Consider the following 15,126-nt stretch of genomic DNA (forward strand, 5'->3'; position numbering starts at 1 on the left):
AGAGTCTTAAGCCTCTAACGCCGACATTGAGGTTGATTCGAGAGGGATGTACTGACTATGTATGCGCTACCCGATTCATTTTACCTTCCATCTCCTTGGTTTGGGACGTAAAAAATATTAGGTTAACGCAGAATCATGTTACGTTATTTTTAAAATTTTCCCTTTCTTAGCACAAGCACAGCTGAGAAGCTTCGATGCATGTACTCCATAACGCGTTAAAAATAACATTTAATCACACTTTCAATTCCAAGCAAGCGGAACTTTTGTCAATGCATGATTTCCTGGTACATCCATTACACTGATGCACACATCACAGCTACAAAAATGTTAGAGTCGGAATAAAGCGCTCCTACGACTGATCATTTCGACTTCCGCTGAAGCCTTGATAAAAGCATGGTTTTGTGCACACTGAAAAGCAAGCAAAATTAGATGCATTACAGAAAGCGGACTTTGTGGCTCTTACTGGGGATCATTGGACTTCCGTGACCGTAGTAATTCTAAATACATCTAATTACAAAATGTTCAATGATCACACTGTTTTAGCCTAATGTACAAAATAATTTTGGCTAATGTTACTCAGAGTTTAAAGAGTAAGTTGGTCAAATTACCTTTTATGTTTCTGACTTATTTTTTAAGAAGAAAACTGCACTTTATGTTGAAATTTTGGTTATTATTATTTAAAGACAATACTATTCTGAAAATGTACTTAAAGTACTTAAACTACCACTTTATTTTTAAGTCTGCCCAATTTTAACCAGGGATGATATTTTTGTTTCTGTTTTGAATTCAAATGCAGTTTAAAGGCTTTTTTTCAGAAATTAAAACAGCTTCAGTTTACAATATTCATGTCCATGTCTATTATTTGATTCTGTCAACTAAAACCTTTTAAATTAAAAAAAAACATTTGCGATTTGGGGCAAATTTACGTCGAAAATTAATCAAGATTAATTCTTACACAGCCTCTAATTAATTGGATTAATTTTTTAATCGAGTCCCACCTAATATATATATATATGTGATATATATATGTAGATTTGTATATATATGTGTATATACAGTATATATGTAGATATGTATATGTTGTATATACAGTATGTATATATGTGTGTGTGTATATACAGTATGTGTATATATGTATATGTATATATATGTATGTGTGTATATGTATATACTGTATATATAACTGTATATATATATGTGTATAGATGTGTATAGATGTGCAGTAGCTCAGTCGGTAGGAAAATGAGAATGCAGCTGTTGTGTCCTTGGGCAAGACACTTAACCTACCTTGCCTGCTGGTGGTGGTCGGAAGGATTGGTGGCGCCAGTGTTCTCACTTCTGTCAGTGTGCCCCAGGGCAGCTGTGGCTACATAGTAGCTTATCATCACCAGCGTGTGAATGACTGTTGTGTTGTAAAGCGCCTAGGGGGGTTCTTGAACTCTAGTTAGGTGCTATATCAAATACAGGCCATTTACTGTTTATATATGTGTGTGTATATATATACATATATATATATGCCAGCAACACTCATGACAATGACAAAACAATTACATTGTCAATCATGTTACGTTATTATTAAAATGTTTCCTTTTCTTTTTACTTCTCCGCTGCCAATCACAGGTATTTTGCTATATATATATATATATATATATATATATATATATATATAAATAGATAGATATGACAACAACACTCATATCAATGACAAAACAATTACATTAACAATCATCTTACGTTATTTTTAAAATGTTTGCTTTTCTTTTTCATAACTTATTTAACACACTACTTCTCACCTGCTGATTTTAAGTAATTACTAAAACTAAAAGTGAAACTAATAGATATAAAAATAAGATAGAAATGTCTTTGTGAAATAAAAACTAAACTAAAACTAAAAATACACAATGAAGGAAAACTAAAACTAAACTGAATTTCCAAGTAAGGTATAAAAAAATATAGAAATGAAAACTAAAATAAAAAGGCAAAACTATAATAACCTTGCATATGATATGCTGCTCAACTCATCTTGTTGTCTAGTTATGCAAGACATTTGGGGTCCACCCTATTTCTGTCCCACTAGACCTGAAATCCCCTCATTTTTAAGCCATTTCAAAACCATATTTTGTGCAGGAAATGACACCTTTATGATAGAGTAAACCAATAGGTGTCTTCAGAAAGAATGACCACCCCCTAATGGTATAGAAGGGGTCAAAGTTGCTTCTTTTCATAAAACTTCAAACAATTTATAGACATATAGATTATATAGATATTTGGAGTGTCATTTTTGCTATTTCGTGACAGCTGATCACCAGTATGATAATATTTTTGATATTTGATTCTTTACCGGTAGGCCTAGTCCTCTTAGATTCACTCCCAGAAGGTTGAAAATGAGAAGTTTTAAACATAAGTAACATGGGGTATTGTTTTAGACTATTTCAGGCACTGTGATTATGAATATAATATGTTTGATTTCTGATCCTTTATTAGGGGTTTAGCCATCAGTGGTATCTATCGGAGGTTATTACAATCGAGAATATTCAGACTTTAAACACATATATTGAAGCACACTTTTAATATTTCAAATATATCACACAATTATTCTTGTTCATTATGTACTTGTACTTCATGAAGTAAATCAGTACATTTCTTATGAACACCCCAAATTAGGCTGGCTCATGCTAATTCAAACTTTTTATTGCCTTATTTTAAATATGTTCACTGTACACTCTGCTTTTTTTTAACAACATTCATGTGAGAAATATCCCTGAAATGAACCAAAAACACAGCCTTTTATTACATGGCCATTGTTATTTGTCTATATATGCTAATAATCCTCTTCTTGGGCCTCAGTATGGTAACAATTTTCTCATTTGGGTCCTCAGATTAAAACGTTTAGGAAAACACGATCTATAGCCTATTGACACAATTTTCTATTTCTAGTGTTTTCTTGTATAATTGTGTGAACATACACAAAGGAAAACTAGATGTTATCCAGCAGCCATACCAGCTGCATTTCAAAAGAGGTAAACCACCTGAAGATAAGCATGTTTGGGCCCAGCCAGTACTTGGATGGGACACCATGTAGAAAAAGCTTGGGATGCTGCTGGAAGATGTGTTGGTAAAGCCATGGTGTTGGCTTACCCTGTCATGTATGTGTGGATCCCAATATCCTTGGATAGCAATGGGGACACTGTGCTGAAACTGGTGAGATATGAAACCGAAGTCATGACTCTCTGTGGTCATAAGATATGCTTGGGTGCAGGGTGTCCCCTGATGTCCTGGCTAAGTTTTTCACCCCACCGCCTGGTCGTTCATCCCTACCCATTCATCCCTGACCCTTATTGGCTATGTCTCTCACCCCGTCACCATCTGATAGCTAATGTGTGGTGAGTTCACTGGTGAAAGAATGACTGCCATTGCCTCATCTGGGTGGAGTTTTGGTGGGTGAGGTATTTCCCCACTGTCCATGAAAACATTTGTTGAGTAAGCTACAAAAGCACTATATACATTTACTCCGGCTCTCACCCCCTGGCACGCTAGGAGGAGCTCTCCGAGAGCATATACGGGCCCAATTCCAGCAGGGCCTCATGGACTATGTAGTTTTTATACACAGCCCTGCTGGATACCTTGGGGCCACTGGGAGTCACTGTCGGAGGCCAATGGATTCATTTGGGCACCATGACCCGGAAGTTCGTCACAGGAAGAGCGCGGGCTTCCGGGGTGAAGAAAGTACTGTTTACCCTGACCCGGAAGGAATAAGGACTTGTGGAACTGTTGGGCAGAAAGACTTCCGGGTCAGGAGGAATAAAAAGGACTCTGGGTGGTAGGAGGGCACGCAGCCTGGGAGTGGAGGATTGTGATTATTATTGATTTATTATTGTAATTGTGATTTATGAATATAGTGGAGTGGAGGTGCTTGGTGCACATTATTATAATAAATATAATCATTGTGGCAATTTTACCAGGTGTTTGGCGTGGTACCTGAGGGTTCAAGGAGCACTACTGCCCCTATGTAACTAATGAATTATTATTTACTAACCCTCTCGTTTTTCTACATAACAGAAGGGCAGCCGTCCGAGTAGGACGTCTCTGCTAGGAATTCCTCAAAGGGCTTCCTCTGTTTCCCAACAATGTTGCCTGTTAAGGTCACTGCTTTTCATTCATTTTGCAGCAAAGAAATACTGGTGATTTTTGCCAAAAATATCTCATAATGATTTCTTGCTTTTCCAATTCAGTTAAACAGATAATGTTATGACCCCAGAGCAATGCCAGCATTAAACATTTAAAGAGTTACCTGTTTCAATGACTTTGACCTCAGATATTGTGCTGTTGCACACGTCATTGTGTGCTGAGACAGTGACATTATAAATTTCTCCACATAGCAGGCCTTCAATCTTGCATCTTGTGTCTGTGGTTTCGCAATTTTCCCAATGCCCCAGAATGCTTAGTGCTTCAGCGGTGTATGAGCCGGCACCCAGACTGTGGTCCCAGCCTACCTCGGCCATGTTTGCTGAGTATATTGCATGGACATTCTGCGGCATACAGGGCTCTAAAAGAGAAAGAAAAATTCAATGTAAGCTTAGGGTCTTCTCAGGTTATACTTAGTCACCAAGTATGCTAATCCCACCTTGTGGAATTTCAAGAAACATTTCAAACAAATACTGTCTGTTTGTATTCTGGACCGCTTCCATTTGAAGCACTTTTCCAGGAAACAGAACTGTGTGGTGTCACAGACAGTAAATCCTTTCTCTGCTCTAAATATAAAATGGCGGCAGATCAGAAGTGGCTGTAAACATAAGGAAATGTCTCAAATTAAAACTTTAATTTTCGACAAGTATTTTTTCCAACAAGGGAACGTTTAGTGTAAAATTGGAAATTGCATTCAATAAAACAGAACTTACATGAATTCAGATTTGTTCATAATTAATAAGGGTGCTATGGGCTGTAATGAGAGCACCAGATTAGATCATATTTGAGTGATCTACACCTAAGTTATGTGTTGGAAGGAAACATGTTTAAATTTCAATGTTTTCTTGGTAATTTAAAATTGCTGATCTTTACTGTACCTGTTTGTAGGTTATTCAGAAGCAATCCAGTGCTGTTGCACCTCTGATCGTGGGCCACAACACCCACTTCATATATTTGCCCACACTGCAGTCCAGGGATGATGCAAGACGTGTCGTTAGTTTGGCAGTGGGCACTGTGCTGTGAGGAGGAGAGCATCCTGGCTGTGTAAAAGTCAGCCCCAGCACTCAAGTACCAGGATATGGTGGCAGAGTCGGAGAAACAGTCAACAGATGTGGTTATATTTTCAGGAACACAAGGCGCTGTAAAGATAAAATACAGTGTCATTAACAATATCTTGGTCTCTCTGTGGCCATCATTTAGCTGTGAATATTCAGCTGATTGTTCTGCATTACTGCTCCATAAAACTGTTTGCGATAGATTTTGAATCATTTAGGTGCATAAGCTGAGTTATAACTTTCATTCCGATTATAGCCTGTATGCCACAGATTTTGCTGCCTGATGTTACTGTTTTTAACAGTGGAATCAGGCAAGTTTTATTCTTAGTTAATAAGAATTACTGGAAATATAATTTCCACACTCCAGCAATCCAGGGCTCATGGAGATAGGAAGGAGATATGAACAAAGCTAACACCCTGAACCAATTGTCAAATAGATTTTCCCTTTCGCTGCCAGCTTCTTTCAATGACCAGTCTCCCCCCAAGATTACTCCTACATCAACAACTCCTACAACATCAACTGGAATGGACAGTGATGAGTCCATCTCTGACCATCAGTGAGGGATGTCCATAATTAAAGACCAAGTGGGGAGACAACTGATGAAGCTATACACAGGTTCTCAGGTTCTTAAAGCCTGTGCTGACCAACTTTGTGGAGTCCTCTGTCACCTGTGCAGTTTGTCCCTAAGGCTCCAGACAATTCCACTGCTCAGGAAAACATTCTGCATTGTTCTTGTTCCAGAGAAGACAGGTGCCTCTACACCTAATGACTACACACTAGTGGAACTTATGTCTCACATCATGAAGACCTTTTGAGATGCTGGTCCTGGACTATGTGAGTCCTCTTTTGGAAGACCACCTGGACCTAGTGCAGTTTGCCTATTGGACAAAGATTGGAGTGGAGTGTGCAATTATCTTTCTGCTCCACAAGGCTTATTCTAATCTGGACTACGCTGGCAGCACTGTGAGGATTTCCATTTTTGATTTTTCTGGTGCTTTCAGTAGCATCCAGCCATCCCTGTTAAGCAGTAAGCGCAGAGATGTGCAGGTTGATGAGCCTATGGTGTCCTGGATGATGGACCATCTGTCAGGCAGACCGCAGTTTGTGAGACTCAAGGAATGTGTCTCTGATGTGGATGTGAGCAACACTGAAGCACCACAATGAACAGGCCTGTCTCCTTTTCTCTTCACTTGGTACACCTCCGACTATAAATATAACAGCAGGTCATGTCACCTGCAGAAATTCTCAGATGACACTGCAGTTATGGAGTGTTTTGATAAAGGGGATGAGACAGTGGAGAGGAGTCAGGTGAAGTTTGTTTCTTGGTGCATGGAGAATTGTCTGCATCTTAACATCAGCTAAACCAAGGACTGCTTATTGAATTTCACTGCGTCAAAAACACCATTATGCCCAATCAACATTTCAAGGAGTGGATGTGGTGGTGGTGCACTGTAGGACTACAAGTACTTGGGGGTTACAGTGGTCTCAGAACACAGCTCAACTATATAAGAAAGGGCAGAGGAGATTGTATTCCTATAATGTGGATACTGATATCCTTCACATCTTCTAAATTTCTGTGATGGCCAGGGTAATTTTCTACACTGTATGCTGTGGGCATAGAGGACAGTGTAAGGGCTCTAGTAATAGTAATATCCTGCCGCCCCAGGGGTTGGTGCTGTGTGATAATGTCTTCCTTTTCTCCCTGTGCAAACGGGAAGATTGACAACTTTATCACCACTGACTTCACTTCCAGTGTTCATCCAACTGGACCCACCTTTCCTGCTGGAAGTTCTCAACACCGGAAGATCTGCCATCATCTTACATCAGTTCACTTTCAGAACTTATTTCTGAAAAGACATCTACACATTTCTTGTGTGTTTTCTTGCCTATTTTTGCTTTGAGTTTTACAGGTTTACCAGGGTGATGCCCCAACTCTTTATTGTTGTTTTTCTAGTCTATTTATAGATATATATACAGTATATATATTGTTAAGGAAACTCGGGCGTCAGCAAGCTCAAATCCCACCATGAACACAATAGCACACAGTCCCAGGTTCAAATAAAGGTTGATTTATGAACCAACTCCTCTCAAATATATCACAACAACCACAAAAGCACATTTTTTTTCTCCTCACAATGATGTTCTCACCACCATACTGCCTTCCTCCAGTCAAGTGTTGCCTCTCTACCTCCCAGCTCTGACTCGCCTGTATAAGGGAGTGCAGTCCCTTTTATTACAGACCCGGGAGTACTTCCGATGCCAGGACGATTGCCCGATCGAAGTACTTACGGGTCACAAGGAAGTCCATCACAGTAGGGACCTTGTCTCCATGCAGTGCCCTCTTGCGGTACCCCGTGACCCCAGCAGAGCTGCCCTGCTGGACAACACTTCCTGGCATGCCCTGCTGACTTCTCACTGAGCGCCGTTAACCAGGGCTGCTGCCATCTAGCATGCTGGAGGAATACATAATCTACATAATATATATCTATATCTATCTCTCTCTCTGTGTATGTGTATATATATATATATATATATATACATACAAATAAACAAATACTACTGGCAGGGCAGAAAAGCTTCACTGAATTAATTAATCATAATTATGAGCCTAATGCATATTTCTTTGAGTAGTTATAATTAGACATATGGATCGTCATAGAGCAATTACACTGCATTTAGAAAAAGCAACTCTTGCTTTGAATTATTTTCAAAAACATGTCAGTTTTCAACATCATAAGCTATCGTTTTTGTTATTAAAGGTCCTAAGACACTGAAGTATGACCCTGTAATGACACACGTGCTAAAGGGAGTGCTAAACTCTTTGTCTTACCTGACACCACTTCCTCCACTAGGCTTTCTGAGCTGGCACAAGCATCATCAGATGCCACCACTCTTATGAAGTACTTCTGCCCACAATTCAGGCCCATCAAATCATAGTGAGACTCTGTTGTATTGAAGGAGTTCACAGATCCACCGTACTCTTCGGCGTTCAACAAGTAGAATGTTGCTCCGTCGCTTGTCTCCCAGTTCACAAAGATGGAGTTTGCAACACAGTCAAGGTGAGTGGAAATGATATGTGGTTTGCAAGGAGCTTTAAACAAGACATAACAGATCAAATGTAAAGCCTTAGCAGAATCCAGGCTCTTCAATTGTGCAACTCATTCATCTTATACTAAAAGTATTTTCCTTATGCAAAAGTTAAATGTTAGAAAACTGTTCACAAATCTATGAATGTATAGAGGCAATATACATCATTTACCAGAAAAGAATAATGGTTGGATACATAATATAAATACTTTATTTTTATAACACATTCAGATACCAAATATTTGATTTGGAGAGGCTCAAAGAAATAAAACATCAGTACAAATGTATAAGAATGCCAATAACCTCATTGCTAAACAACTAATTTAACTTAAACAGACTTGGGCGTATGTATGAAATTATTGTAGACAACTCTTAAGGTCAGTTTATTAAGTTCATAAATCGGCAAGCTTGTCAATAATTTGTGAAATCTTGCAGGAACTTAAAGCTGTTTTCATACTCATAGGCCGTTAGCTTTTTGCCGAATTGGAAGTCATCAGTTACTTTGTTTTAATCTCCAGTTAGATTGGTTGTATTTCACATAGCAAACTTTCAAGCAAATGTGAACAGAAGAATACTGTAAATGGTGTGTTTTGGAATTTTTTTCATTTGTTCTAAACATTTTTTTCCCAGGAAAATTTCATTGTGCAGGGTCGACAAATGATGTGTTGTCGCACTACCGTATATGAAATAATTACGTCTTTTGCTTACCAAACACTACTCTGTGAACAGAATGCCTATTACCTGCAAACTAAAAGAGTACACAGTAATGTGCTTCCTTTTCAATTATACAGTAGACATATCAGGCAACGTTCATTTCACATTTGCACTGAAATTGCCTACTACATGAACATAATTTCTAATTTATTTTATCTCAAACCACATATCTGTCTTTAGGCCCATAAATATGGTTAATAACACTCATTTTGAACGGTTTGATTCACATTTAGTACATAATATTAAAGTAAATTTGCCTTCAGTGTCTGCATCATGCTCAAAGTGTACCTGCATTGCTCGCACACATTACTCTTGTGGTGTACTATTTGGGGGTTTGATAGTCAGTCTCATGGGTCACCTCTGCATGTGGTTTGATCGACCCAATCGCATGTGAATTCACAATGTTTCTCCAAAGTGTTCAGATGCTATTCAAGTACATGAGAGAGACCGAGAGTCTCTGAACCTGAACCTTGTGCTAGGCTATTAATGATCAACTGGTATTTTTACAAGCTTTCTAATGTCAACTGTGTTACATTTACCTATGTATATTTGATTTTTTTTATATTGAGACTTGATAATTAATGACTCATAATTCACAGAATTTCCTATAGTTAGATCAGCCCCATGATCACAAATATACCTCACATGAACTGCTCCAGGGTTCTTGATCTTTGTCCAGTTTTAGTGTATACCAGCGTGTGATAGATGTGTTCACAATTACCTAAATGAATGGAACTAATAAAGTAATCACCCCAGGGTGTGATAAGCACCTGCTCCAAATTAAGCTGTTTTCCAGGTTAAAGGAGAGTGAGCAGCAAGCGAGCAGAAAATTTGAATTTACAGTCACCGCTTCTCTACAGTTTTTCATTCAAACACCCCAAAAGATACTAGAGTTCTTCCGACACTAGCCTTCTCAATATTCACAAGACGTGTTTTGTTGCTCTCAGCAAAACATTTTGCTTTGACGTTTTGACTCTGGAAAGCTTTTGTTTGGTCACGAGGCTCCATCCTTTTCTCTTCTTTTTTTACTATTAATCCCAGAGTCAGAAGTCAGAGTGTCGGGTCAGCCATAGTGCAGACCCACTTGGAGCAATTTTCAGGTTAAGAACGTTGCTCAAGGGCTCAGAAGAGTACGCAGTAACAGGACTTACACCAGCAACCTTCCAGAACCAAACGCAGATCCTTACCAATAGCACTTCTGCTGTGCTAAATATTAACATTTGATTGTTAATCTTCTTTAAACCATCAATCAATTTTTCCTTCAGGATTGATTTATATATTTAAATAATCTTGTATTGAGCTTATCTACTTTACTACTCACAATACGAAAGTAAGTTGTATGAGTTGCATCTGAGATAAGCGTTGATATACAGTATGGGTTCCCTGAAGGTGCTTAAATCAAAGGGACAATGGAAAACATTTTATAGAAAGTGGAAAAGATCAGAGTTTAAACAATTAAAACAACAGCATTCAAGTACTTTGATATCAACTAAGTAGTAGTGTGAGCAGTTTATGTTTATGCCCCCTGCTCTGCTGTGGAACTTTTATGGCATAATGTAGTCAAGTTTTTCATTTTTCTGCCCTTCATGAAACCTCTAATACTTTGAACTTGTTTCTTAGCATTTGCTCTTTACTATTTTCCTGTAAAATTTCATTTGCAACTTCATTAAAATCAATAAATGGAAACCCTACGCAAAAAGGCGCCCCGGAAGGTACTCAAACCAGGTTCCAAGTACAACCATAACTAACACCTCACCATTCCACCCACTAAGCACTTCTGCAAAGGATTTTGACCAACCGTGTTACTCTACACAATTCCAGGGCCTCCTCAGTTCAGGTCAGGAGCTACGGTACCTGCTTTGATGTCAATTGCAGAACTTGGAGCGCTTCTGCATGTGGAATCCTCTGCAGTAACAGTGACTGTGTAAGTCTGGCCACAGAGGAAGTCGGAGAGGTTACAGTTTGTGTCTTGTGAGCTGCAGTTTGTTGAGTGGTTACTCTTTCCCTTTGCTTCCACCACATACCACAGAGATCCCATGCTGTAATCCCACCTCACCATGGCAATGTTAGTTTCACAGTCCAAATTATAATTAAGGTGTTCAGGAACACAGGGCACTGTAAAAAATGCAAAAGCAAAATGTGGCAATTAGGGTTAAGGAAGTGAAAACACCTGCAGACAGTATTCAGTGTGACTTGGAAACATGAATCTGAACCAAAGTGAAGCGTATAAGTGAATATCAAAATAATTTCCAGCTAATTTCACAGGAGGACATTTTGTAATATCTTGAATTCCATCCATCCATCCTCTTCCGCTTATCCGAGGTCGGGTCGCGGGGGCAGCAGCTTAAGCAGAGAGGCCCAGACTTCCCTCTCCCCGGCCACTTCTAGCTCTTCCGGGAGAATCCCAAGGCGTTCCCAGGCCAGCCGGGAGACATAGTCCCTCCAGCGTGTCCTGGGTCTTCCCCGGGGCCTCCTCCCGGTTGGATGTGCCCGGAACACCTCACCAGGGAGGCGTCCAGGAAGCATCCTGATAAGATGCCCGAGCCACCTCATCTGAATCCTCTCGATGCGGAGGAGCAGCGACTCTACTCTGAGCCCCTCCCGGATGACTGAGCTTCTCCCCCTATCTTTAAGGGAAAGCCCAGATACCATGCGGAGGAAACTCATTTTATATCTTGAATTGCATTTCAGATATCTCTGAATGCCTACTGTCATACATGTGCACCAGAGGGTCACCTTCTAGGTTCACCTAAAGTAAATAGTACAACCCCAGGACAAGAGGGTGTGCTATCACTAACTGTTTTGTCTACTTCTTCCCTCACAGCCTCAAGAAACTGCCCAATGAGGACACAGAAGCGAAGGAAGCCCCTCCCCTTCCAGTCTGCACAATATAAAAGGAGAACACTCCCATAAGGTCTCGTCTCATTTCTATGCTGACCCTGCTTCTATGCTGATCCAACCTAGAAAACAATATTACAATGTCCCAAAGGGAGAGCCACCTTATTGTTAAAAGGCACATTATCTTCTAATATAATACGCAACCGTGGCTGTTCATTTGTCTGGCCAGGATTTTAAATCACCTGTAGCTTGCAAACAGTCTAAACTATTGACCTCAAATTTGGAACACATATACTACACGATGTCTACTATCCGCTTATGGGATGATGATTGACCTCCAAGGTTATTCCTCTTTTTATTTTTATTTTATTCTAGAATCAACTCTCTGCAGTTGACAGCAGGGTGGCCGTGTGGCGCATGTGTACAGGCGCCGTTCTCATCCCTACCACCTTCACATTCACTTCCCCTACCTCTTTATATCTTAAATTATTTTTGAGGCAGATTGAAGATTTAAGTGCCAGCTTAAGTGAAAAATTAAAGAAAACGTACTAAGTAATTGCAACACAAACACTGACTTAATCAGTTTTAATGCGAAAAGATGCCGACGAAAGAAAAGAAGAAGCGGACCTTTAGGGTGAAGAAAAGAAGAGCGGCTCACAAAGCAGCAAGCACATCAACCTCTGAGCAAACGAATGCTAAATGTACAGAGAAAGAGGAGGAAAACTATAAGTCAAGTGTATTCACTGCACGTTATCATGCAGTCCACCATTACCGGTAGTGAATAATTTCTAAAATTTCATTTATTTATTTTTCAAATTAAACAGGGTTTTTTTTTTTGCTCAGTTGGCACCCCAGGCGACCTGCTTTACCCTGCACCACTATTTCTCCCCACTACACTAGCTAATACCTACATACTTTAAAATATCTCAAAATTCAGAAGAACCTATTTCAAGATATCTTGAATTGCATTTGTGATATCTAAAAAAAAATGAACAGTGTATCATTTCAAGATATCTTGACATTTATTCAAGATATCCTAAAATGCATTTATAATGTGTTGGTATTGGCATGTTTTCAGATATCTGCAATTCATTTTAATATATCATAAATGCATTTCTAAATGTTCATTTGGCTTGCCATAAAGCAGTGACAATATGTGAAAATGTAAACAAGAACTTAGAAAGCAACAAGAAGAACTAGCACCACAGTTGCCTACTTTTATGATAGTAATTAGTCAATGGGATATATACAGTATAATATACAACAGGGGTGTCCAACTCTGGTCCTGGAGGTTCTGCACTGGCTGCAGGTTTTCATTCTAACCATCTTTTTAATTAATGAGCTGTTTTTGCTGCTCATTAACTTGTTTTGCCTTCATTTTAACTGATGTGACTCAGACCCCTTTGTTGTTTCTTTTCCCTTAATGAGCAGCTGAACAGTAATGAGACACAAAACAAGCCGCCACATGACCAGCTAACCTGAAAATAAAGAAAGGTGAAGGTCTCGGTCTTGTTGGTCTGCTCAGGTCACCAAAACACCTTGACGATAGTCTTAGAAAAAATAGAAAATCAACCAAGTCTGCTGTGGCAGAATGAGAGCAGCAACAAGTCCTGATATTCAATAACGACTTTAACAGCAAGAATTGGCTTCTCATTAGGAAACTGGTTGGAGTGAAATTGGCTGGAGTTTGACGTTCCAATTTAGCTGGTCGTCTGTTGGCTCGTGTCACATCTCATTTCTGTTTGGCTGCTATTTAACAAAGAAACGTTTCAATTCAGAGGGCTGAATCTTTGAAAACAGCGCAATTAAAATGAAGGGAAAAGGAGTTAATTAGCAGTGAAAACTGATTGTGAAAAGGGTTAGAATGAAAACCTGCAGCCACTGCGGCCAACCAGGCCCGGAGTTTGACACCCCATCCATCCATCCATCCATCCATCCATCCAACCTGCTATATCCTAACTACAGGGTCACGCTGGAGCCAATCCCAGCCAACACAGGGCACAAAGCAGGAAACAAACCCCGGGCAGGGTGCCAGCCCACCGCAGTTTGACACCCCTGATATACAATATAAATGATGGGCAATGAAAAAGAGTTCTTGCTTGTAATGGAAACAGCTCAGAGCAGAACCTTGTTTTACTTTCTGGTGACTCCTGGTGTTAAAGTAGTAATGTACTGTATGTGTGAGCCCCTACACGGAGTTGTCCAACTTTGATCATAGAGGGCTACCATGGCTACAGGTTTTCCTTCCCCATCAGTGACCATTTTCTGCTGTTGATTGACTTCTTTTACCTTCATTTTAGTTGCTGTTGTTTGTTAAGACTCTGTGATCTGAATTTATTTCTTTTTCCTTAAATGGCACACAAAAAAAATGAGATGTAATGTAAGTCAACAGATGACCAGCCAAGTCAGGGCTTCAAACTCCAATTTAGAAATTGATTCTTGTTGTTAAGTAAACCCACTATTTATTCCATAGTTTGTTGGTGCTCTTATTTTGCCACAGCAGACATTTCCAAAACCGTTATTCTCTTTTTTCCTAAGAGAACCCTCAAAATGTTTTGTGGACCTAAGAAGATCAAAATTACTGATACCTTCATCTTTCCTATATTGTATGGTGGACACAGGGTAACTGGTCATGCTTTGGCTCATCTTGTATTGTATTTTTATTTGGCTGCTAATTAAGGAAAAAAGAAACAATTGAGTGGTCTGAGTTTTAAATAGCAAGTGAATTAAAATGAAGTTAATTAGCAGCAAAATGGGTCACTAATTGAGAAAAGGCTTAGAATGAAAACCTGCAGCCATTGCGGCCTTCCAAGATCAGAGTTGGACACCTCAGAACTAAGTCTGCTATCTGCAAAGGCTGGCAGCTTGCAGACTTCTTAATTTAGGGTTCATTATCACCCGTACGTTTCAAAGTGAGGAAAATAAACTAATCAACTAGTTAATGGTAAAAAGTAACTAATTTATATTCCTAAATTTCTACACATTTGTAAGTTTTCTAAATTATAAATTGCTGTCATGGCAGTTTCATCAGTGCAACTACAATTTCAGATGAACTGTGTCCACTTGTATAATGTGTTGTGTTCACGCATGTCTTAGCAATCTGTGCTTACTCAAGGAGAACCAGAAAGCATAAAACTGAACGCTGTGAATTCTTCTTTCATTCACATATTGGCTTTTCTTTAACATTTGATGACTTTGTGTTAACTGACAGTGGATTCCCCTGAGGATGATTTCTCCAGGGATGCA

At 39.3% G+C, this 15,126-nt stretch overlaps 1 protein-coding gene across 1 annotated transcript in view; it reads right to left on the minus strand.

The window, feature by feature from the left end:
- LOC120514791 overlaps positions 1 to 15,126 on the minus strand; it is a 217,889-nt gene that overhangs the window by 105,451 nt on the left and 97,312 nt on the right. Inside the window, exons 23-26 of the mRNA XM_039735347.1 lie at positions 10,897 to 11,157; positions 8,072 to 8,332; positions 5,064 to 5,324; positions 4,292 to 4,546 (exon numbers count right to left, since the gene is read on the minus strand). Of these exons, the coding sequence (XP_039591281.1) occupies positions 4,292 to 4,546; positions 5,064 to 5,324; positions 8,072 to 8,332; positions 10,897 to 11,157 (1,038 nt within the window). The remainder of the gene's footprint in view (positions 1 to 4,291; positions 4,547 to 5,063; positions 5,325 to 8,071; positions 8,333 to 10,896; positions 11,158 to 15,126) is intronic.

This window comes from Polypterus senegalus, chromosome 14, assembly GCF_016835505.1.
Source record: "Polypterus senegalus isolate Bchr_013 chromosome 14, ASM1683550v1, whole genome shotgun sequence".
Taxonomy (NCBI): domain Eukaryota; kingdom Metazoa; phylum Chordata; class Cladistia; order Polypteriformes; family Polypteridae; genus Polypterus; species Polypterus senegalus.